At 41.8% G+C, this 23593-nt stretch overlaps 2 protein-coding genes across 3 annotated transcripts; one reads left to right on the forward strand and one right to left on the reverse strand.

Moving 5' to 3' along the window:
- Nucleotides 1-587: 587 nt before the first annotated feature.
- Nucleotides 588-9044, reverse strand: flot1b (flotillin 1b). 2 transcript variants are annotated; one of them, XM_058648350.1, is made up of 13 exons: nt 8910-9044; nt 8067-8117; nt 7336-7411; nt 5697-5787; nt 5457-5600; nt 5224-5343; nt 4699-4794; nt 4448-4600; nt 3810-3991; nt 3674-3719; nt 3323-3460; nt 2400-2564; nt 588-2130 (listed from the first exon to the last, which is right to left on the reverse strand). In XM_058648350.1, exons 2-13 carry the CDS (start codon nt 8107-8109, stop codon nt 2101-2103), a joined length of 1284 nt encoding a protein of 427 aa, XP_058504333.1. In that variant the 5' UTR covers nt 8110-8117; nt 8910-9044; the 3' UTR covers nt 588-2100. The 2 variants fall into 2 exon arrangements, with proteins under 2 accessions (XP_058504333.1, XP_058504334.1); XM_058648351.1 differs by having other exon boundaries at nt 2382-2564.
- Nucleotides 9045-16950: 7906 nt separating this feature from the next.
- Nucleotides 16951-21887, forward strand: tubb5 (tubulin, beta 5). Its single transcript, XM_058647102.1, has 5 exons — nt 16951-17091; nt 19979-20087; nt 20317-20427; nt 20525-20769; nt 20904-21887. The coding sequence occupies exons 1-5, from the start codon at nt 17035-17037 to the stop codon at nt 21714-21716; spliced, it is 1335 nt and encodes a 444-aa protein (XP_058503085.1). The 5' UTR covers nt 16951-17034; the 3' UTR covers nt 21717-21887.
- Nucleotides 21888-23593: the final 1706 nt, after the last annotated feature.

Here is a 23593-nt window from a genome sequence, read left to right on the forward strand (position 1 = left end):
GGAAAAGAAAATTACAAAATAAGTTGAATTACAAAGATGTTGAACACTATATTTTCCGTAGATATACATTTTATTGTTGCTTTTGTTCTTACGGTTGCTACTGTAAATGCTTTTAAATGCTTTGTCGTAACAACATTCACACCATGACCAGACAGTATGTGTGCAAATAACTAGTCATACCTGGGTAGCGATATTGGATTAGAGGATTTGTTAGCTCTTTAGATATTTTTCTAGCAGGCTTCTCTTGGGGTGGGGTCACCAAATAATTGTACAGTATTGTTTTCCCTATCTTTAAGATTTACTGGTAAATGATGCGTTTTAGTTTTTATGCGTAAGAAGAAAAGAAAAAAGTTGTAATTAATTGATCAAAACATTTATCTCTTGGAAATCTCTGATTTAAAATAATAATATATGAGGTGTTGTACAATAGCAGTTATAGATAGTCAGGAACATTATATTATGCACCATTTTAGGTTTCATTATAAAAGTTTTGGAAACTGATTTAGTCTATATCGAATGAACACAAGGAACACAAGGGTCAACAGTCACAATATTAAATAGTAATTTCAAAACATCACGGCAATAGATTTAAGTGATTAATCCATACTTTATTGTCTACAGTATCTTAGAACATTTCACTACATATAAAGATTTTCATATTGGACACTAACATACAAGTTGTTTCAGTTTTCAAAGACTAACATGCAACAACATATTGTTAAGGAAAGTAAAAAAGATTAGTGACAAGAAGAACCTAAAGCAGTATCAACTATTTGGCTTTCATCTACAGCCGTCGATAGTGATGGCTAATGGCTTACGATTGTTTAACAGATACACACCATTTTTCCCTGACAGAAGTGTAATAGGCATTTTTGACAAAGTAGAGGAGCCAACCTGACTTGGCTGTTGAGGAGTTTTTACCAGGCACTTGAGGGTAAAAAAAATGCATAAGGCTTTGCAGCTGGAAAACATTTGGATAGGTAGAAAAGGCAAAAGTGGGAAATATAAAATCACCCCCAAGTTCCCAATCAGAGGTACTGAGCTGTCACTCAAAACCCCCCACAGATGAAGACCCAAACTCTAAAACCTCTAAACCAAACTATAACACAGCATAACAATGTAATAGAAATTCACTATGATCAGTAAATCACAAAGTCTCCTGTATGTCGTTTCAAACTTCAGACAGCACGCACATCAAAGCAGCATGCTGGTTAGTTGGTTAGTTAGCAATCCTTCTTTACTCTTGTCATGTGACATTCAAGACTCCTGAAGACACCGCAGCAGAGACAATCGTCAAAACGTTTTTCCTCTCACTGTAACATACTTTCGCTGCCTTTCACGGGAAACCTCAAGATCTCGTTTCCACCAACCACCTCCTTTTTCTTCATCATAAAGCAAGCAAAACTATTTTTCCACTTTTAGTACAGCTGATATGATTGTGGGCAAAGTAATGTAGTAGTTACAATGATACATGTCGAGTAATCTAGAACCACGTCAGCTTTGTCTGCCTTTTTGTTAAATATAATTAAAGCAAAGCTGCGTCACATTAAGTACTTACTATAAAACAACTACACTAACAATACACATCAATAATAGTATGAGGTTCTGCTGAGATAAAGAGTTCCAACAGCATTAAGTGAATTAAAAGAAAAAATAAACCATATTTAAGAGTAAAAAAAAAAAGTAAGTGTTTATTGACTCATATTTACCCTGTGGATAAATATGAGTCTGATTTTGATGAGAGAGTAAAATCATGCATACTGAATGGTAAGAATGAAAAGAAAAAGACTTCACACTTTGAACTATCACTGACTACAGAAGATTCAGGCGCTTTGTCTGCTCCAGTCAAACTAAGTAGCTTCATGAATAACTGAATCCCTCACAGCTGCTTTTGCCGTCACCAACAGCAGAACTTACAACACCTCAGATCAGTGACATGGACAGACACACACAGGTGAAACACAAGCATGTACACAAACAATCAGACAGGACTACAGTGGTGACGGAGTCGTTCCAGTGGGATTCGGCACAAGAAGGAGGCTTGGAGCTCCTGATCTGAATATTAGTTGACACTGCTCCTCGGTACTTCTCCTTCTCTTCTCAATGGACACGGGTGGTCTGACCTGAAGCCTGTGAAGAACAAAGAATCAGTGAGAATACACAGGTATTTCTATTGTGTTGTCATTTCAAAGTTAAATTAAAATAAATAAAGGGAAGGAAAAAAGAGATGATATGGATATCAGAGTGCGTTACCTAAAGGGCTACACGACCAGCGCATAACCATTCCTACATAATGATGTTTGTGTACAATGCCAATTTCTGCTTTAATCGTCCAAAGAAGGAATGGACGAGGCAGCTCATACTTTCTATCAGTAACTCACTCAGATAGTTGAGCGTACCAGAGAAATATTGACTCCAGTCAGCTTCTCTATGGTGTGTGGCAGCTTGCTCATGATGTCCAGCACCTCTCCTGCCAGTTTGGCTGCTCCAACCTCGGAGCCACCACTGGACACCATGGTGATCTTCTTAGCCTCTGACAGAGGCTTGCTGATCTCCTCTGCCATCTGCAGAACAAAAAAAAACACTTAAGTCAATACACTGTGTAGTTCCTTGCTGTGAAAACGAACGGTAAACTTAAAGCTGCAGTGCGGGGGTGGGGTAGCTCAGTGGTTAAGACCGGTACCCTGTATGCAAAAGACATCATGGTCGCAAAGTTCAACTCCACCCCTGGCGGGTTGTACTCAATCCCCTTGTAAGTCTGCTAAATGACATGTAATGTTATGTAACCCTTTGTGATTTTTATTATTATATGTGTTATTATTATTATATATTATATTATGAATTTGACAACATGGTGGTAATCAAGCCAAACAATTATCACAACTGTGTGATGATGGAAGAAAAGGTGCTGGGGCTTTGGCCGAGCTAATCGACACCCAGACAGAAGAATGGTAACAAACAATGGCATCAAAAGGTGAGTGTATGATACTTGCTGTGTAATATATGGGGGAAAAAACACGACACATCCTGCAGTACCAAATTAACCACTCCTCTTTTGCGTCACCATTTTGTTTGATCATGCTCACTTATTGGTCAGTGTATCAGTGCAGAAGGAAGAAAACTAAAATCCTTTCTATCAGGAGGTCATGAAGCGTCCAAAACGGGATCAAATTATTTATCGTCTGCCACATGGACCAGCATTAGACTAGACTTTCTAAAAAAAATGTCCCTCCTTTTCCCAAACCAAAAAACCCCATCTACATTTGAGCATGTATCTGTGACAACATTTATCTCTTCATCCACCCATGACAGTCTGACTGACCAGTGGCAGTTTCTCCAGCAGCATGTCCACCATGGCTCCATCCTTGTACTGCTTAAAGGCCTCAGCCTTCTTGGCCATCTGCTCTGCCTCGGCACGACCCTTGGCCTCAATGGCGAAAGCCTCTGCGTCTCCCTTCATCTACACACAGACACACATGTTACTGATAAACTCACAAAAGAAGAGCAGAAAACTACCAGTCCTGCCCATGGTCATGTTTGGTAAAGAAAAAAAAAAAAGGATAAATATGACCACACAGGTAGTTAACAGTTGCAAACAATCCATAATGATAATAAAACCTGGTAATGAACACGTGACAGAAAAGGAGAAAAATAGAAATATGGCAAGACTCACTTTGATGGACTCTGCCTCTGCCTCAGCCTCCATGATGAGCTGCAAGCTGCAGGAGAGAAGAGACACTCAGTGACTCTTTAGTGACAGCAGATGATTATTACCAGGAACATCATCAGTGTTCTGGTCTGTTACTCACCGCTGGGCCTCAGCCAGCTTCTCCAGACGGTACTTTTCTGCTTCAGCAGGCTTCTTAACTTTTGCCTCCAGCTCCATCTCCTTGCGGATGATCTCCTGAACTTGCAGAGTAATCTGCTGCGTGCGCTCCACTACCTTGACCTGCATTGTCTCCTCCTCAATGCGCTGCTTTGTCTTGGCCACCTGATAGGGACAGCAGAAAAAAAAAACCTCTGATCACATATTATCTGCAATATGGATTAGTCCTCTTTGTGCAAACATCACATGGCAGCCTTATGAAAAAACCTGTGGACTAAGTGTATTTTTATTTATTTATAATTAATTACCCAAAAATATTTTTTTAACTGACAGGCATGATGAAGAACCTTTGTTATGTGTTCCTTTGTCCTCCTCCACCTGACACTCCACATGAGTCCTGATTGGAGGTTTTATTTCATGCTCTGTTCATTCAGTCAGATATTAAATAGAGACTGTGATCTGGTCCTCGCTACCACAAATGCAACACAATGCAGACCTGTGATGCCACCGTTTACACGAGTACAAGCAGAAACAGTCTGACAAGAACTAAGAGCTATAACACATAGCAAACAATTCAAAAGAAATTAGATTAAAGATGAGGTCATTAACAGATGACTGTACCTGGAGCTGATAGGCCATTTCTGACTCCGCCTTCTTGGTGTTGACCTCAATATCATACGCTGCCTTCTTGAGTTCGTAGTCGCGCTGAGATTTTGCCATCTCAATTTCATTCACGTACTGAGCAGACACCTTCTCCTGCATGGCATGGGCCTCCTGTAAATCAACAAATTAAATGATTGATGAGATTTGAGTATCCTGATGATCTATGTGAGAAAGAAGAATGAAGAATTAAACAAAAATGTGTATTTTACCCTGATGACAGCATCCCGTTTGTACTGAGCCTCTCCAATCCTGGCATCCTTCTGCACCTGGGCTGTTCTGGCTTTACCCAGAGAATTGAGGTAGTCCTGTAAGAGACAGACACAGATGGAGAGACAGTGACACTCAACGATAAGATAGCACAGTTTGACCAATAAGAGGAATGGTAGATGGATTAAACACATACAAGAGATGGTGAGGGTGAACTCTGAAGCTCTTAAGACTGAGGTCTAATTCATCACTAATGCACAGAAGATCAGATGAGTCAGAGACAGCGAGTCAATACTAATCATCTAAGTGCTTTACTGTAACAGAGGAAATCATCCCAGACTAAAAGCGTATACATTCAAAATATGGTTTTAGAGTGACACACATTCCTACTGCTATTGTAATTAGTGGTTGATGTTTTATTAATTAGACTCTTGTCATTAGTCCTCACAGAGGTGAAAAATCAGTATGGGCTTTGCCCAAATCTAGTCTCTACAACAGAAACATGAACCCAAGCAAACATGAAGTACCTGATCATCATGGACATCTTTGAGCGTGTAGCTGACAACACCGATTCCCATGTTCACCAAGTCAGAGGAGGCCACCTTGAAGACTTGCTCAGAGAACTTCTTACGATCCTGGTAGATCTCCTGCTCACAGAGAGGAGACACCAAAGGCATTACATACAGTGCAGTGGTGCACATTGAAGAACTTAGCTTGTTAGGGATAGAAAACATTAATTTGCAAACATCAGCACACAAACCTCCACAGTCAAATGAGCAATAATAGCCCTCTGGTGTCCCTCCAATGTTTCTAGTGCAATCTGGGAGATCTCTGCCTCAGATTTCCCCATAAACATCTGGCAGGCAGTGGCCAACATCTCCTTGTTCTGACCCTGGATCTTCACCTGTAAACAGCAGAAGCAGCTTTTGAACAAACTGTCTTTTTGTCACTTTTTTCTGGAAATACAACCTCTTTTATGTTTTAGTCTATCATGACATACCTGAGCAATGCCAGTGACAGAGATGGGGACACCATGGCGGGTGTAGACCTTGTCACTCTTCACATTAAGAGTCAGGGTGTTCAGTGTGATTCTGAGAAAAATTGCATAGACGTAAAAAACATGCCCCCTTTACATCTGGCATTAAAATTTGTTTTCTATGATCAGATTAGCACATGTTTCCAGTGTCCACATCAAGATTCGATTGCTATCCTATAATGGTCATTGCCCCATATGTTACCTCCTCTTCTGTGCACTGCCATATCAACAACAAGTCGCACTATCATATGAACTCTTTGCTTTTCGCCACAAAATGACTTCGACAAACTGAAAACTGACAAAAGCAGAGGAGACTACACAGATTCGTCACCACTTTCATGTTAGCTGTGCCCGGAGCCACCAACATATTTCTGCTCACTGTGTGTGGAGCTGAGACACATCGTGCATTTACATGTCTGTTCAATTGGGTCACAATGCGTCTATAACAATCCATTCTTGGGTGTATTTACACCTGTACTCCACCTGTACTCCATCCGTACTACCACAAGTACAGGCATTTTAATTAAGGGGGGGCAACGAGTGGAAACGCTGAGATACCAAAACAATGGTGTTTACACTGCACACATTTTTCACTGCAGCCACTGCAATGTCATAAAATCAGAAGAATCGTTGTGCCTTACGTGGCGACACCAATGCGAACAAGCAAAAGCAGCTGCTTTATTTTCTTTGCTTGACTTCCATATTTTTAATTACAAATTCATTCTATGAACCCTGACCTCTTGCTCAAATAGCCAGTAATCTAGAGAAGCTAAAACAACTACAACACTTCCGGGTGGGTGGCTGTATTATTGAAGATAGACCCTGCCACCTCTATGTTATCAGAAGGATATACAACAGGAAAATTGAAAGACATGCTTTTCCAGAACATGGTTCACTCTAAAGAATGATTAAGTGTTCATATTTCAGTTTTAATTCATTATTTGATATTATGAATGAGACACTATGACAGTCGAAAGTTGTATTTCAACACTGCATCTCAGCATTTACTCTCACCACCCCGTCACTACAGATCAAAGTTTTGGTTTCAAATGCACCTGCATACAGGAAATTTAGGCTTACTGTTTGATACAGTGGAAGGAAGTGTAGATGTGTCCAACTTAATTTACAGTCAATTCCACGGTCATTCATCTAAAGTCAGACACACTGCTGGAGTTCAAATACCCTGTTTTTTAGTTCAAGCTCTCTGATTTTGTGAAATGAGCCAGAGCATCGAGAACCAGTCTGAGTCAAACTCAAGCACAGGCCATTAATGTATCAACCGTTTATCCGAGTTTAGAGCAGGGGCAGAACAACTTTGCAGGGGTTGGAGTGGGTTTTGAAGAAATAAATGAAGAAATAATGCTGTCAAAATGAAATAGTACACTCTTACATAAGAGATAAACTCCACACAGTTGTAGACAAGAGGGAAAGAGAGAGGAACCAGATAAAAAGAAGCAACAGTAGATTTAAATTGCTAACCTCAAACCAGCTATGGCAACAGCCTGGTAACTGACAGTTAAACCATTTATTTGTTTTCCAGTACTTAGCAATGCTGTACTCATATAGGGTAAAAAGCAAAACTAAGACAGAAAAAAGGGATCACCTCTGGATCTGCTGAATACATGGGAAGACAAAGACCCGTCCTCCAGCAATCATTAAAGGAGGCGTTCGGCCACAGCCTGGAGAAGAGGGGAGGAGGAGAGAACACATAACATAAACATTACATGTCCAATCAGAAACACACAGCTTGTGTAGAGTAGTGAAGTTAAGGACATAGTTCAACTCAGAACCCTGTTTAACAACAATGTGAGTAATGCTTTTCATTCACATTGTTTTAACCCTACACACATGACACGAGGCTGGAAAAATCCAGGCTTACTTCAAGCTGACAGCAGTGTTGCTCAAGCTCATCTTATCAAAGGACATGATGATTAAATCAATCACATGACACACACATAAAACTTTTCTTTGGCAATGATACAAAATGCAGTGTGGTTTGTAACAACATAATAGTTGTTATTTCAACAAGGAAAATTGTGGTTTCTGAACATCCTGTATCATTGTGAGCAATAACAATGTAACTGTGAAATAAAGGAAAGAGACTATAAGCGCAAACTGACAGTTAAAATAAAGAAATACAGAAGAATTTTAATAAGTTGGAGTAAAAGGGATTTTGCCGTTTTCTGTTTAAAAAGCATTTAACATGATCATGTCCAGGCTTTATTTAAAGATAAAATATTCAAGTGTAACAGGATAAATCTTGAAAATGTGATGTCTATAAATCTACATTAAAAGAACGATATAATTACAACAGACCACAAGAAAATATCTTACCAGACACCACCATGGCTTCATTGGGTCCACATGTATAGAACATCTTGATTACTGGTTTTAAAGGGGAAAACAAACCTTAAGTTTAAGTCAACTTAAGTTATCTTTATAAGCACATTTTACCAAACTAGCAAAGACAAAGAAAATACTAGTTAACGGGAAAAGGGTTGCATGATTTCATTCAATACAACGCCCATCATTTACCTCCATAGATAATCACATTACATTACAATTATTATATTTGATGTATTTTCAATTATTTGGGTGAATTTGCATTTTAACTGGGTGGGATCAGGTAACAATTACATTTACAAATGTATTCCCATGTAATTATCACATTCTGAATAATTTGTAGTTTTATCTTGGGATTGTTTGGCTGTGGATGTAACCTAACGTATGTGGAATAACTCGTAGCCTCCACTCGACATTTGTCTGTGTCACTCAATTAAGCCAAAGCCTTTGGAACTGCATACATTCTCTGTGAGGCTGAATGTCCACCGCAGCCTCAACACGACCGCAGCGCTAACACATATCACGCTAACACATATCACGCTTATAGCGATAGTAGTAATAGTTGGAGTAAGACTTAGAGTTCAAAGCAAGACGTCGATGCTACGTAAGAACCTGTTTATTACAGCTAAAACTACATGATGCTCGTCAAAAGAAGCTAACGTGTATGCTAACATTCGCTAGCTTTCTTAGCTTTTAAAAGGCATTTGAATCGGGTCTGGGAAGATAACGTTCATACGCCTGTGAAAACGCCTGGCCCGTGACAATACAGTTATTATCTATACAAACGAACAATTACACAGATCGAACACATCATTAGTCAAACTTGTAACGTACCGTTATTCGTCAATATGCCAAAAAACTCGGTGTGTTTTATAATAAATCCAGAGAGGCTTCTGTTTTCACGGTGACGGGAAGCCTTGGAGAGGAATGGTAAAAATGTCTGTTTGTAGGGGGAAGTATGAGCTGACCACGCCCATCCCTACCAATGATAGGAATTCAGCGCCATCTAGTGGTGAATAGCTGTTTACTGCACGTTATATATTGATGAATTTACAACAATATTAAGATGAATATATGATTTCCTAATGATGGTCATCATTTATACAATAAGATAAACTGTCAAATGCAGAGTTGGTTTGAAGTAGGCTAGTCATTAATGTACAGTGATATCAAGAAATTGGAAAAACCATGTCATGATGACAAACATCCTCCACTAGCAGCAGTTATTTCACAGTCTATCATCTGCTTTTACAACTCAATCATTTCACAGACATGGAGAGCTTTGGATTTTCATTTTCTCCTTGTTTTCTCACGGTGTTATGGTGGAAACTGAACAGAGGCGTGGCTCACCCGTCTCCTCCACTCTTTCCTGTTGTAGATATTCACAAATATTTACATCTGAGATGATTATGCTTGCAAATTATTGCTTTGCAGGATTTTAATTAAAGACAATCTGCAAAGATGAGTGGGTGTTGGGCATATGAAATAAAGATACTGCCATGTGGAGATGGGGGTCAGTGGGAGCCCAATGACAAATAGTTGCCCCAGGGCCTTCAAGCTGCTCCAGACCTACTCAAGAAAGCCTGCTAAATGGACTATGTGGTGACAATACTTGCCCTGAGGAAAAGAGGGCTTTAGCCATTTACTGTTGGAAAAAAGAATACAATTGCTGTTGTTCGAAATACTGAATTTCCTCATTTTTCAGACTCCAGCCTCAAAATATCTGAATCAAGACTATGGAATTTTAAAACAAAGTATAAATTGTTTTTCCCTTTAATGTATTTCTGATGTGCCCTTGATTAACTGTCTGATCATTTTCTATACACCTTTGATGTTAAATGTTACATGAGCTCACTGGCGAGACGTCTCCCATGGGATAGGTAGGACACATGTCCATGGGTCATGACATTAGTTAACTGTCCTCCATTTTGAAACTAACATTTAAGCCATGTGTCTTCTCTCTGCAGGGTCTGTGACAGTAAGGCCAACATTCAGACTGCACCAGACATCTGATTTAGATATCAGTTGTGTTTTTTTCTGTCTCAAAGCACTGTTGCATCTGACTGACAACATGTCGTATCTTTAGTCCATAGCTACAGTGGGTAATGTTAATGAATATGCAAACAATGGTGATCGTTGATTAAAGATGTTCAGCTAAAATAGAGTTACTAAAGAAATGTTTGATCATAAAAGGAAGAAATCATCTCAAGTCAAGGACCACCTTGTTATTCACTTTGTTTTATTAGTTATTGTTTGTTTCAGTCCTTTTTGTAGAAGCAGTCACAGTTAAGTCTTCACGCAACAAGCCAGATTAATCAAAATTAGGTTGTTAAACTCCAGGAATGTCTTAGAGACATTAAGTCCTGAATGACCTGTAACTTCCTACTTTTAAATTATAACAAAACTGACGTCAGTATACAAAGCCCTAAACATCATCGAGAAAAAATATCTGACCATATTGTCAGTTTGGATGACATTGACACGGCTTCCAGTTCCACTTGTAAGGAACCTTGTCGTTATTTTTTGACCATGACCTGTCATTTGATTCACATATAAAACAAAGTTCTACTACAATGCCTTACTATAAGGATGTTTCTGTAAGTCTCTTAAAACCCTCCAGTTAATTCAAAATGCTGTAGCACGAGTTCTGACAGGAACAAGAAAGCAAGATCATATCACTCCAGTGTTAGCTTCTCTATACTGAATTCAATTTAAACCCTCCTCCTCATGTACAAAACACTTAATAATCAGGTCCCAGCCTACCTTAAATAGCTATTGTTCCTTATCATCCCAGAATGCAGGTTTACGTCTGGTTCCCAAAGGCTGTTAGAGTAGAATTGGAGGCAGAGCCTTCAGTTACCAGGCTCCTCTCCTGTGGAACCAGCTCCCAGTGTCGGTTCGGGGGGTCGGCACCCTTCCTTTTTCATAAAGCTCATAGTTAGCGCTGGCTCAGTGAAACATGAACTATCCATTCATTATGTTGTTATAGACATAGCCTGCTGGGAAAACACCTGTGGTGCACTGAGCACTCACTTTCTCACTCCCTCACTGAATGTGAAGTTATGACAGGACACTAACATTGTCCTCATTTTGCAGGTACCTGTGACTCCTGGACTGCAGGATCTAGATCCAGTAAGTATTATTATTAGCAGTAGTGTCGTTGTCATCACTATTATGTGTGATTACAATTATACAACTAGATAGATATCATGACTGCTTTTGAACCATCCTGACAGAACTTAATACACCTGTCTGCTCTGTTAACCCCTCCCTCTTTCTTTTTCTGTCCACCTCTCCTCTGTCCCCCATTTTTCCTTTCACCCCAACTGGCCAAAGCAGATGCTGCACATCTTCTGCCAGAGATTTCTTCCTGTTTAAAGGGATTTCTTTTTCTCTAAGATAGAAGTGCCCTGAGATAATGTACCCTGCGATTTGGTGTTATGCAAATAAGATTTGATTTATTATTCTGATTTGGATCACTTTTCATATGTGGTCAGTGTGAACCACAAAGGCTATGCTCAGATTATCAGACTGAAGCGTCTGATTACTTGTTTTTGTTTGATGTGACATAGATTTTATTTCAGGACTGAGTGGAAACAGACTTCCAAATGCCACTACAGTATATGGTCTTAGAACAGATATACTGTATCTGTTACCTGTCCATGGCACATGAGTGAATATATGAGTTGTTGTATTGTTGTAATCAATCTGCACCAGCAAAGTGGCAAAACCAACCAACAACGGAGGAGAGTTTAGAGCTAAATCTCACCCACGAAGCTGGAATAGCTTCCAATCTCTCATTTCAACACTGAGTGGTCTTACAAGTATGTGCTTTCTGTTGTTCATGATGACACATGGTAAAAGGTATCAATTTGCACAGGTGTGCCATTTCAGAGGGCTCCTGTGTTCACATGGACGTCAGATGCAAAAGAAACCCTTTAGATTTGGATCTGGAATGAATGTGAATAGAATAATATGGTTGATAACGTGAACATAGTTGAAAGTCACATGGAATGTGACGCTTTTCAGTTCAGATTCTCGACCACATAAGAGAGTGACCCAAATTACAATTAAACACATTCCATATGACTTGTGCTGTTCACGCTGTCACGATAATGAAGAAAATAAACCCTTAAAAATAAGCCCTTTAGAAGCAGTCACATTTACATTAAAAAAAAAAAAATATATATATATATATATATATATATATATATATATATATATATATATATATATATATATACCACTATCAACTTTAATTAGAGCATAATAATAATGGTGATGATATGATATGATGGATCCTGCAGCCTGCAAAATGAGGACAGAGAGAGATAGAGATGGAGAGAGAGAGAAGGAAAGACAAACTTGGGAGAGAAAGAACTAGGTTAATGACATAAAGCATATTCATACCCTGAGTGTGAGAGAGTGAGTGTGAGTGCACCACAGGAATTCCCCCAGCAGTCCAGGTCTATAACAGCATAACCAAGAGATGGGTCAGGTTTCTCTGAGCCAGCTCTGACTATAAACTTTATCAAAAAGGAAGGTTTTAAGTCTAACTTTTTCCGCCTGTCAAACTGTCACTGGGAGCTGGTTCCACAGGAGAGGAGCCTGATAACTGAAGGCTCAGCCTCCCATTCTACTCTTACAGACTCTGGGAACCACAAGTAAGCCTGCATTTTGGGACTTAAGTGAATTGAATTGAATTGAATTGAATTGAATATACTTTATTAATCCCTTGCGGGAAATTCCTTCGTCACAGCGCTCCAGTGTACAAAGGTAACGAATCTTATAGCAGCAATTTTGAAGATTACAAAGTCAAAAACTATAAGAATAAGTAAGAATAAAACAAAGAATAAAATTAAAAAGTTACAAGAATACGAATAAAATAAGAATAAATTTACACAGTTAAAAATTTCCAGAATATACCTTTAAAGCTTGTACCTCCCCCTCCCCCCATATTACAATATATACAGATGAAATAAAGCTTATTTATCCAACAGAAGAGTTGTACAACTTAATAGCCACAGGCAGGAATGATTTCCTGTGGCGCTCTGTGGTGCAGCGTGGTAGGATGAGTCTCTTGCTGAATGTGCTTCTGTGGCTGGTCAGCACATCATGGAGAGGATGAAGAGAGTTGTCCAGTATGGACCTAATCCTTGACAACATCCTTCTCTCTGACACTGCTGTCAGGGAGTCAATCTCCTCTCCAACAACATGACTGGCTTTGCGGATGAGTTTGTCAAGTCTGTTGGCGTCCCGTACCTTCAGTCTGCTGCCCCAGCACGCCACAGCGTAGAGAATAGCACTGGCCACCACAGACTCGTAGAACATCCGCAGCATTGTCCGGCAGATGTTGAAGGACCTCAGCCGCCTCAGAAAATAGAGACGGCTTTGACCCTTCCTGTAGAGTGCGTCTGTGTTTTTAGTCCAGTCCAGTTTATTGTCTACGTACACTCCTAAGTACTTGTAATCCTCCACTATGTCCACGTTGACCCCACGGATGGAGATAGGGGTCACTGGAGCCCTGGTCCTCCTCAGGTCCACCACCAGTTCTTTAGTTTTTGTCGCGTTGAGCTGCAGATGGTTCTGCTCACACCACGTGACAAAGTTGTCCACCACACCCCTGTACTCAGTCTCCTCACCCTTACTGATAAGTCCAACTACTGCAGAGTCGTCAGAAAACTTCTGAAGATGGCAGGTCTCTGTGCAGTGGCTGAAGTCTGTGGTGTACAGGGTGAAGAGGAAGGGAGAGAGGACAGTCCCCTGCGGTGCCCCAGTGTTGCTGATCAGTCTGTTTGATGTACAGTGCTGCAGGCGCACATACTGTGGTCTGCCAGTCAGGTAATCCACAATCCAGGACACAAGGGGGGGCTCCACCCGCATAGCTGTCAGTTTCTCACTCAGTAGAGCTGGCCTGATGGTGTTGAATGCACTGGAGAAGTCAAAAAACATGACTCTTACAGTGCTCGCCGGCTTGTCCAGGTGAGCGTAGACACGGTCTAGCAGGTAGATGATGGCATCCTCAACTCCTAGTCGGGGCTGGTAGGCGAACTGGAGGGGGTCTAGTAGTGGTCTCACCATGGGCCGGAGCTGATCCAGGATGAGTCTCTCCAGGGTCTTCATTATGTGTGACGTCAGTGCCACAGGTCTGTAGTCCTTCGATCCGCTGGGGCGTGGTATCTTGGGCACAGGAACGATGCATGACGTCTTCCACAGCACGGGGACCCTGTGAAGACTCAGACTCAGGCTGAAGATGTGGTGTAGCACTCCACATAGCTGGAGGGAACAGGCTTTCAGAACCCTGGGGCTCACACCATCAGGTCCTGCAGACTTGCCTGCATGGAGTCTCTTCAGCTGCCTCATGATTTGGTCAGCAGTGATGTGGAGTGAGGAGGTGACCTGTGGGGGAGGGGTAGGGGTGTTATCTTGGAGAGTGTCGTCACTTTGGGAGCCAGGGGAGGAGGAGGTGTGCGGGGGGCCATCACTGGAGGAAGAGGGGCTGTAGGAGGGGGGAGGGAGAGAGAGTGGAGTGGGCGCTAACTGCAGGCATGCAGTAGAGGAGCCCATGGGAGGATGAGCCGGGGTCACAGAGTCAAATCTGTTAAAAAACAGATTCATCTCGTCTGCACAGTCCATGCTGCCCCCAACTCCTCTATTGCTGGTTGGTCTGAAGCCAGTGATGGTTCTCATTCCACTCCAGACCTCCCTCATGTTGTTCTGCTGGAGCTTCCACTCCAGCTTCCTCCTATACTTCTGTTTGGCCCCTTTGATCTTCACCTTCAGCTCCTTCTGGATTGTTCGCACCTCCTCCCTGTTGCCAGCTGTGAAAGCCCTCTTCTTCTCATTGAGGATGGTTTTGACTTCCTTTGTTACCCACGGCTTGTTATTTGGGTAACAAAGGACGGTCTCCGGTGGGACGATGGTGTCAACACAGAAGTTGATATAGTCCGTTACACACCCCGTGAGCCCATCAATGTCCTCTCCATGCGGCTCACAGAGCGTCTGCCAGTCTGTCACTTCAAAGCATCCTCGCAGTGTCTCATAGGCCTCATCAGACCATCTCCTCACAATCTTTGTGGTTACAGGCTGGCTCTTCACCACAGGCACATAACAGGGTTTGAGGTGAATCAGGTTGTGATCTGACCTGCCAAGTGGGGGGAGAGGAGAGGAGCTGTATGCCTCCTTAGCATTAGCATACAGCAAATCAATGGTTCTCTCCTCTCTGGTGGGACAGCTCACATACTGTGTGAATGTGGGGAGTGTAGTGTCCATGGTGATGTGGTTGAAGTCACCCGAGATAGCAATGAATGCACTTGGGTGCTGAGTCTGTAGCTGGGCTATGGCAGAGTGAATAGAGTCATTTGCCGATGTCGGGTTTGCAGAGGGGGGGACATAAACAGCCACCATGATTACCTGTGAAAACTCCCTGGGCAGATAATATGGTCGAAGTCCAACAGCACAAAGTTCCATGTTCGGGTCACAGATGATCTCCTTGATGGTGATGTGAGCGGGGTTGCACCATCGGTTGTTTACCAGCACAGCGACGCCCCCACCTTTGCGCTTGCCGCTCTTGGCGCAGTCTCTGTCGGCCCGTACGGTGTGGAAGCCCGCGATGGAGACGTTGTCATCAGGAATATCCTGGTGCAGCCATGTCTCTGTAAAACACATTATGCTGCATTCCCGATACTCCTTCTGACTCCGGGCTAGCGCTGTCAGCTCGTCCATCTTGTTGCCCAGGGACCTCACGTTCCCCATGATGAGAGAGGGGAGACACGTCTTAAATCTCCGCTTTTCTAACCTCCGCTGTCTCACCCCATCGTTTTTCTTCTGTTTCAATCCTCCTCTGCGTCCCCGATGCGTTTTTCTCCGTAGTTCCGCTGGAACCTCTGCCAGTCTGTCCGCTAGACCAGCCGGCCTCAGGTCAGTCAGCTGTTCTCTGGAGTAAACAATCCGATCGGCTTGGACTCGTTGTGCTGCGATGCCGGTTTGTAGCAGTATCACAGCGAGCAAAAAGGCAATCATATTGACAACCAGCATATTTAAATAGAGTGGTTTTAAATAAAATTAAATAGTTTAAAAGTAAAGAAGTTTAACAAGAGAAAGAACGAATAAAATAAGAAAGAATAGGAAAGTTACACGGAGCGACTGCAACAGGCTGCACGCGTGTTGACGCATGCGCACTATGACACACATCATAAGTGTGTGTTATGATGATAAGGTAAAACTTGTCCTTTCAGGTATGATGGGACCTGATCATTAAGTGCTTTGTATGTGAGGAGGAGGATTTAAAATTTAATTCTAAACTGTGCAAGTGTAGATAAGCTAACACTGGAGTCTCTTTCTCTAGTTCCTGTCAGAACTCGTGCTGCAGCATTTTGATTTAACTGAAGGGTTTTAACAGACTTGTTGGAACATCCTGATGGTAGCGAGTTACAGTAATCTACTAGTTCTTTAGCGTCCTTTAAGGACAGAATGTTTCTACTTTTCATAATGTTCCTCAGGTGGAAGAACTTAAAGGCTGTTCTGGAAATGAGCTTTATGTGTGAATCAAATGACGTATCCTGGTCCAAAATAATTGACGCTCTTTGATTAATGTGCCATAATCCAACTTAAGTAAATAGTAGAAGTGTTTCCTCACATGTTTAAAAACATAGAAACCTCTAACTGAGTGTTACTGGACACCAGCTGCTCGGATTCTGATCAATCTTTCTGAGTCATTTCCACTCCCTGGTCTGCAGCAGTCACTGCTCCCCCCTCCCCCCCTCCTCTCAGCCAATCATAGCAGACAGCAGCTGCGTCTGACCACGCCCACTCGCACAGGCCGCGCCCCATTGTCGCTCTGGAAGCTCTCCAACCTTATAAATCCATTGTCTCGCACTTCCAGCCCAGTCTGCGGTGCGCTGCTCACTGTCCAAGTAACGCTTCTCCTGCTCGCCATTTTATAACTTTCGCATTCATAATGAGGGAAATTGTGCACATCCAGGCCGGCCAGTGCGGTAACCAGATTGGTGCCAAGGTAAGAAAAAAAAGCAGTGCTAAGATTGAATTTTTTGCACTAGAAAATGACAATTTTCACTAACTGTCACACCCCTGAATAATAATAATAATGCAGGAAAAGTTCATTACACTTTAGTATTTAAGTCTTACTGTGACAGATTTAATTAACCCAACAGACTAAGGAGCATAACTTTTAAATATTACTTTATTACATGTTATTCATTTAAATGCACCATATACATGAGTGATGTATAATGTGAACAATGTGATGCGAAAACCAATTGTAGCAGTGAATAGTTCTGTGTGAATGCTCGTGCACTGCAGTCACTGGTGGGTGTGCTCGCCTTACAGCATTGAAATAACGGTAATTTCACGGGGCTCTGGTGTCTAGAGGGGTTTTGTCCACGCCACGCCGGGCGTGTCTGCATGTCTACACTGTGGAGAGAGTCGAACTTTAAGATAATGTCTGTGGAAAAGGAGACAAAAACAGTGGAGAAAAGTCAGGTCTATTCTTCCCTGTGGCCGTCAGTCACAGCAGTCCACACACACACACACACACACACACACTCACTCACACTCACTCACTCCTCTGCTTTCTTTGTCTTGCACGGGCTGATATGACTGCTATTCCAGACAATGAGTGGGAGCTGCTGGGGTATGAGGTCCATTTATTACCCCCACACCAGAACCACCACTCCCCCTAATGGCTGATGGGTCAGCAGCAGCTCATATTGATTAGATTCGATTAGTGCTGGTTGTGGATGCAGCTGTTGTCTCAGCTGGTGAGACAGCAGAAGAGCTGTGGAAAGGGTGTGGCATGGACAAGAGACATTCTCCCCCCCCCCCCCTAAAAAAAACCAGGAGACATCATCAGTGATTTTGAGGGAATTAATTAAATTCACTCATCATATAAACATTTAAAGCCTTTAACAGTAGAGATGGGACAATATATAATATGAGCACATATTGTGATAGAAAATAATTATTCAAAATATGAAGATTATGGTGAATTTCTATCAACTTTATAATCATGAATGTGGAAAAACATTTATATTCCATATGAGTGACATATACTAAAATATACTAAACTACAGACAAAGTAGTCTGCAGTTTTCATTCCAGGACCTAACGCCGAATTATCTCATTCAACATTTGTGGTTTTCTTTTTCTTTAAAATGTTCACTAAAATGTATATCCTTTATCCTAAACATGTTATTGAAAATTACATTTGGAATCTTTTTGTCACAATAGTTGACTGTCCATATTTGTGCAAATCTTCTGAAACCTTGGGGATAAAAGACAAATGATGGTAGATTATGAGCAGAAGGCTCCACCCATTTACATTAAAAGATATTATCACATTAATATTGTGATTGGCTCCTATTCTGGTCAAGAAAATCATCTTAACTGTTTATTGTACCTAATAATTCTCCAGTCTTTCCTGTTCATCCATTCCCTATCATGCCTCATCCACCCAGTTCCACAGTAATAATTGCAGTCTGCTACAGTAGTTTCTTGTGGCCTGTTATTATCCTTGTCTCATTATCTCTTTTAGTTTTACAACTGATCATTTGTTACAGGCAGCCCATGCTTAAGTAGGTCCACGCTTTACCCTGGTTTTCAAATCCTATGGAGACAAACTTTAACAATGGCCCACATTTTACAGGCTCTGTCATGGTGGGGATGATGTGCCACTAACAGGGATTTAAAGCAGGGTCTGTCTTTGTAATCAATACAGTCTTTTCTCTGCCAACCAAATTAGGGGTAGGGTGGGGGAGGAATGAGGGAAACAGCTGATGCACAGTCGGTGAAGCCATTGCGTTATCAACTGACTTAATGTACACATAACTTGGGAGAAAGGCCTTTTGGACATAAATGCTGCATATGAGAAGCATTTTTATTTTTATCAGTTGTTTTTTTTATGTTTGTCCATTGTGGTTTTACTCGTGGCCTGACAGAGAGGATCCATTTTGTTTCCACTCCCCAAGGACTCATTGATTCATGTGTCCAGTGGGTATGATTGACAGGACTGCTGAAGGGCTACATTGTGGTGAATTAGGTCAGGGTGTGGCATTGCTTTCCAACTTATTGTCCTCATTCTTTCTCTGTCTTTATTTTTAGTCTTGACTGGTGGCTATCTATGTCATCACTTACAAGTGTTCATCATGTTTTCAGACCTCTAGCTCTCCTCTTAATTATTTCTTTGGCCTGTTCAGTTCAGTGATCTCCCTTGTATTGAGGTCACTCGGTCATTTTTGTTTTACATAGTCTTACTTGATACTTTTTCCACGGCTGTCTCCCAATCTCTTAAGCACTGAGATGCAATGCAGCCTGCTTATCCACATTACTCTAAATCCCCCTATTGCTGCTGTTAGCAGAAATCCAGACTGTAAGACCGGAAAAAATGTCTGAGTCTGAAGATGTAGTAAAAATATGTGCATGATGGATGCCTGCGTATGCAACAGTGATACCAGCTTACAAGATTTAATGCATGCACATACTTAAAGACCCGTGTGTGGTCTTTAAGGAGCAAACAAGACATGAATACAGATCTGATAACAATCGGCGTCTTCAGTGAACCGCAACTGCCTGCAAAATGAGTTGATGTTCTGTTTTGCTGGGGATTTTATGTGTGGCCTCTTTGTGCTGTCACGTAAACTCTGAGAGAACTGCATGCTGCTTAGTTGTCAGTTGCTGACGATGGAATATCACCAGCTGTGATGTATGAAATGAGTTCAGATATGGCTTAGTGGAAAGTGGAAAAATCCTGTCATTTACATCAGCGTCCAAAAATGCAAACCCTCTGCTGTTTTTCTCATTTAAAGTCCCCACTCCCACAAACCAGATCGCTAATGATAGATGCATCAGTCTTTTTTGCAAGTCGCTGCCACTTTTTCTGTTTGCAGTTCTGGGAAGTGATCAGCGACGAACATGGCATCGACCCCACAGGAACTTACCATGGGGACAGTGACCTGCAGCTTGACAGGATCAGCGTTTATTACAATGAGGCCTCAGGTTAGTTGTGTTCCTGTAAAGGGATGAATGCATTCATGTGTTCTGTATCTGCGGCTTTGCCATTTGAGATGTAACAGTAGATGAACTCTTGTGTCATACATTTTCCTCACATGAAATATCCAGTGTAACATCCAAAGACTGTGGTTTCCTGCATATTAAGCTGGTATGCGGTCTCTCTTCTCTTATTTTTCTAACTTTCTCTCCTTCTTTTGGTCACTTTGTTGTGAAGGAGGTAAATACGTGCCTCGAGCCATTCTGGTGGACCTGGAGCCTGGCACCATGGACTCTGTGAGGTCTGGGCCCTTTGGGCAGATCTTCAGACCTGACAACTTTGTTTTTGGTGGGTGGAACAAAGACTTTACTTATTGAGTGACTATAGACTTTTATAAAGTGGAGAAAAAGATTAGTTCACCGACGTCTTGCTGGTTCCCCTTCAGGTCAGAGTGGTGCTGGAAACAACTGGGCCAAGGGTCACTACACAGAAGGAGCTGAGCTGGTGGACTCGGTCCTGGATGTGGTCCGCAAAGAGTCAGAAAGCTGTGACTGTCTGCAGGGCTTCCAGCTCACCCACTCTCTCGGTGGTGGAACTGGATCTGGTATGGGAACCCTGCTCATCAGCAAGATCCGCGAGGAGTACCCTGACCGTATCATGAACACTTTCAGTGTTGTGCCTTCCCCCAAGGTAACATGTCCTTGTGAAAGATCTTGAGTAATCAGTTTTTACTTGAAGTATCTCTGGTCTTGGGTTTCTTCTCTAAAATCATGAGACTGAGGAAAACCTGTGTGTGTGTGTGTGTGTGTATTTTCTATCCTCAGGTGTCAGACACAGTGGTTGAGCCTTACAATGCCACACTATCAGTTCACCAGCTTGTAGAGAACACAGACGAAACATACTGCATTGATAACGAAGCTCTATATGACATCTGCTTCCGCACTCTCAAACTGACCACACCCACATACGGCGACCTGAACCACCTGGTTTCTGCCACCATGAGTGGGGTCACCACTTGCCTGCGCTTCCCCGGCCAGCTCAATGCTGATCTCCGCAAACTGGCTGTCAACATGGTGCCTTTCCCTCGTTTGCACTTCTTCATGCCCGGCTTCGCCCCCCTGACCAGCAGAGGCAGCCAACAGTACCGTGCTCTCACAGTTCCTGAGCTCACACAGCAGGTATTTGACGCCAAGAACATGATGGCTGCGTGCGACCCACGTCACGGCCGCTACCTGACCGTCGCCGCCGTGTTCCGTGGCCGCATGTCCATGAAGGAGGTTGACGAGCAGATGCTCAACGTGCAGAACAAGAACAGCAGTTACTTCGTGGAATGGATCCCCAACAACGTCAAGACAGCGGTCTGTGACATTCCTCCTCGTGGCCTCAAGATGGCCGTCACCTTCATCGGCAACAGCACTGCCATCCAGGAGCTGTTCAAGCGCATCTCCGAGCAGTTCACAGCCATGTTCCGTCGCAAGGCTTTCTTGCACTGGTACACAGGTGAAGGTATGGATGAAATGGAGTTCACCGAGGCAGAGAGCAACATGAATGATCTGGTCTCTGAGTACCAGCAGTACCAGGATGCCACTGCTGAGGAAGAGGGTGAATTCGAGGAGGAGGCCGAGGATGATGCTTGAAGATAGAGATCTGAAGGTCAAGACATCAACGCCAAAATGTAAAATAAAAAAGGAACAACCACAACAGTAACCAAGGAACCAATCTAGTGTTATGAGTATTGCTAGCATTCAGCTTCAGTGTGCATTAGAAATCCCTGTCATTCCCTGCAAAATAAAGTTATAAAATGAAAACGCGTTTCTCTTGCATTATTATGTGCATATATACATTTTACATGTCTGTTAAAATGTATCCATTACACATTAGTCACATTTCAAAATTAGATAATTGTATATCTATGTCAGCAAATAATACAGACAGTTTCTGTAGTATGTGGATAGTTTCCTGCAATCATAAAAATTGAAAGATTGATAATGTCTAGCCTAACAGTTGAGTTCATTCCACAGTGGCAGACACATAGATGATCAGACATGGTTATTATTAAATATTCCAGACGTACTGGAATATTATGTAAAGTGTCATTTTGTGTGGCCTGTATTTTTTTTATACTTTATTAATCCCCTTAGGGAAATGATTTCTCTGCATTTGACCCATCCTAGAATTAGGAGCAGTGGGAGCAATGGGGGTTGGGTACCTTGCTCAGGGGTACCCCAGCCCTTTGACCTGGTGGGGACTTGAACTAGCAACCCTCTGGTTACAAGCCAAGTTCCCTTTCCACTTGGCCTGATATTATACGGGCTGTATTCTCCACTAGTTTATAGTTATTAAGTTCATGACCAACTGCAACACAGTAACAGACAAAACGTTTTTTTCTTTCAAAGCCACATTCACAAAACTATCCAAACCAACACAAGACAGTAGCAGGTTATTAGGGATTGTAAGACAGTGAGACCACACTCTGGAGACAATAGATGAAACGTCACCACTCTGTATATTCTGCTCTTTGATTATCTGTAAATGAATTAATCAACTTGGTTCAAACTTCATCAGTTGGGGACAGTCCCACCACTCTGAAGTGTAAACACGGTCTCATTTGAAGTGTGTAGGTCTGATGTTCTCAGTGCAGGAAGTAGACAAGTCAAGGTGGCTCAACTGTCATGTGAAAAGACCCCATGGTGATTCAAAGGTCCTCAGATGGAAATAGCATTCCTGTGTAAATCACAATAGATATGTATATGTAAAGTGTCTGTGTTCTGGTGGGATATCTTGGATATAAGGGACAGAGCTCCCATTCACCGTGGAGTTTGGTCTGCTTAACAGAAGCTCCCACACATCAACTGTGTGTCACACAAATAATAGTTTTTATAATATAAACCATCCCTGAACTAGACCGATGTCAGATTTCTTGACAATAGGATTGAATTCTTAAAGGGTTTACATTTTAAATGATTGGTTAACTTTAATTCCCACAATATTTAAAAGTAAAGTTAATTGTTGTTTAAATGGAGTCAGATTAAATAAATATTTACTATACTTTACTTTACTTTGGAAAACCTCTTGCTAATGCCGGAAAGACAGAATACTTCTTGGGGAGAGATTGTTACTTGGCAGTAGATATTTCCTCCCCTACAGATTTATTCATCTATAAATAAATTCACACCAGTACAAAGTTATCATTATTTAATATTTGATTGGGCAATTAATAAAGTAATAGTAATTATCTGTTATCATCAATTTGACAATAATACATGTGATTTTCAAGAAACAAAATAGTTGATAAGTTGTGTAGATAAATGATGACATTAAGGAGCTTTTCCAACCCTTGGGGTTCCCTGGCGTTCAGAGGGACCAGGGCAGTTTCCACTTTGCCTGAATGACAAACTTCCATTGTATCAAACATATATTCTCTGGGCCAGCAGGAAAAAATGTACTGAAATTTTACATTTTCCTCTGACATTGATAAGCCCAGTGTGTATGAATTAGTGACATCTAATGGTGA

Source organism: Solea solea, chromosome 13, assembly GCF_958295425.1.
Source record: "Solea solea chromosome 13, fSolSol10.1, whole genome shotgun sequence".
Lineage (NCBI taxonomy): Eukaryota > Metazoa > Chordata > Actinopteri > Pleuronectiformes > Soleidae > Solea > Solea solea.

What these genes read in the sequence shown, in the direction of transcription:
- flot1b (XM_058648350.1), bottom strand. Translation starts at nt 8,109, where the DNA reads ATGTTCTATACATGTGGACCCAATGAAGCCATGGTGGTGTCTG. An exon ending in TGAAGCCATGGTGGTGTCTG is followed by an intron (nt 7,412 to 8,066) that starts GTAAGATATTTT and finishes CCTCTTCTCCAG; the next exon opens with GCTGTGGCCGAACGCCTCCT. An exon ending in AAATGGCCTATCAGCTCCAG is followed by an intron (nt 3,992 to 4,447) that starts GTACAGTCATCT and finishes TGTCCCTATCAG; the next exon opens with GTGGCCAAGACAAAGCAGCG.
- tubb5 (XM_058647102.1), top strand. Translation starts at nt 17,035, where the DNA reads ATGAGGGAAATTGTGCACATCCAGGCCGGCCAGTGCGGTAACCAGATT. An exon ending in ACCTGACAACTTTGTTTTTG is followed by an intron (nt 20,428 to 20,524) that starts GTGGGTGGAACA and finishes GTTCCCCTTCAG; the next exon opens with GTCAGAGTGGTGCTGGAAAC. An exon ending in GTGTTGTGCCTTCCCCCAAG is followed by an intron (nt 20,770 to 20,903) that starts GTAACATGTCCT and finishes TTCTATCCTCAG; the next exon opens with GTGTCAGACACAGTGGTTGA.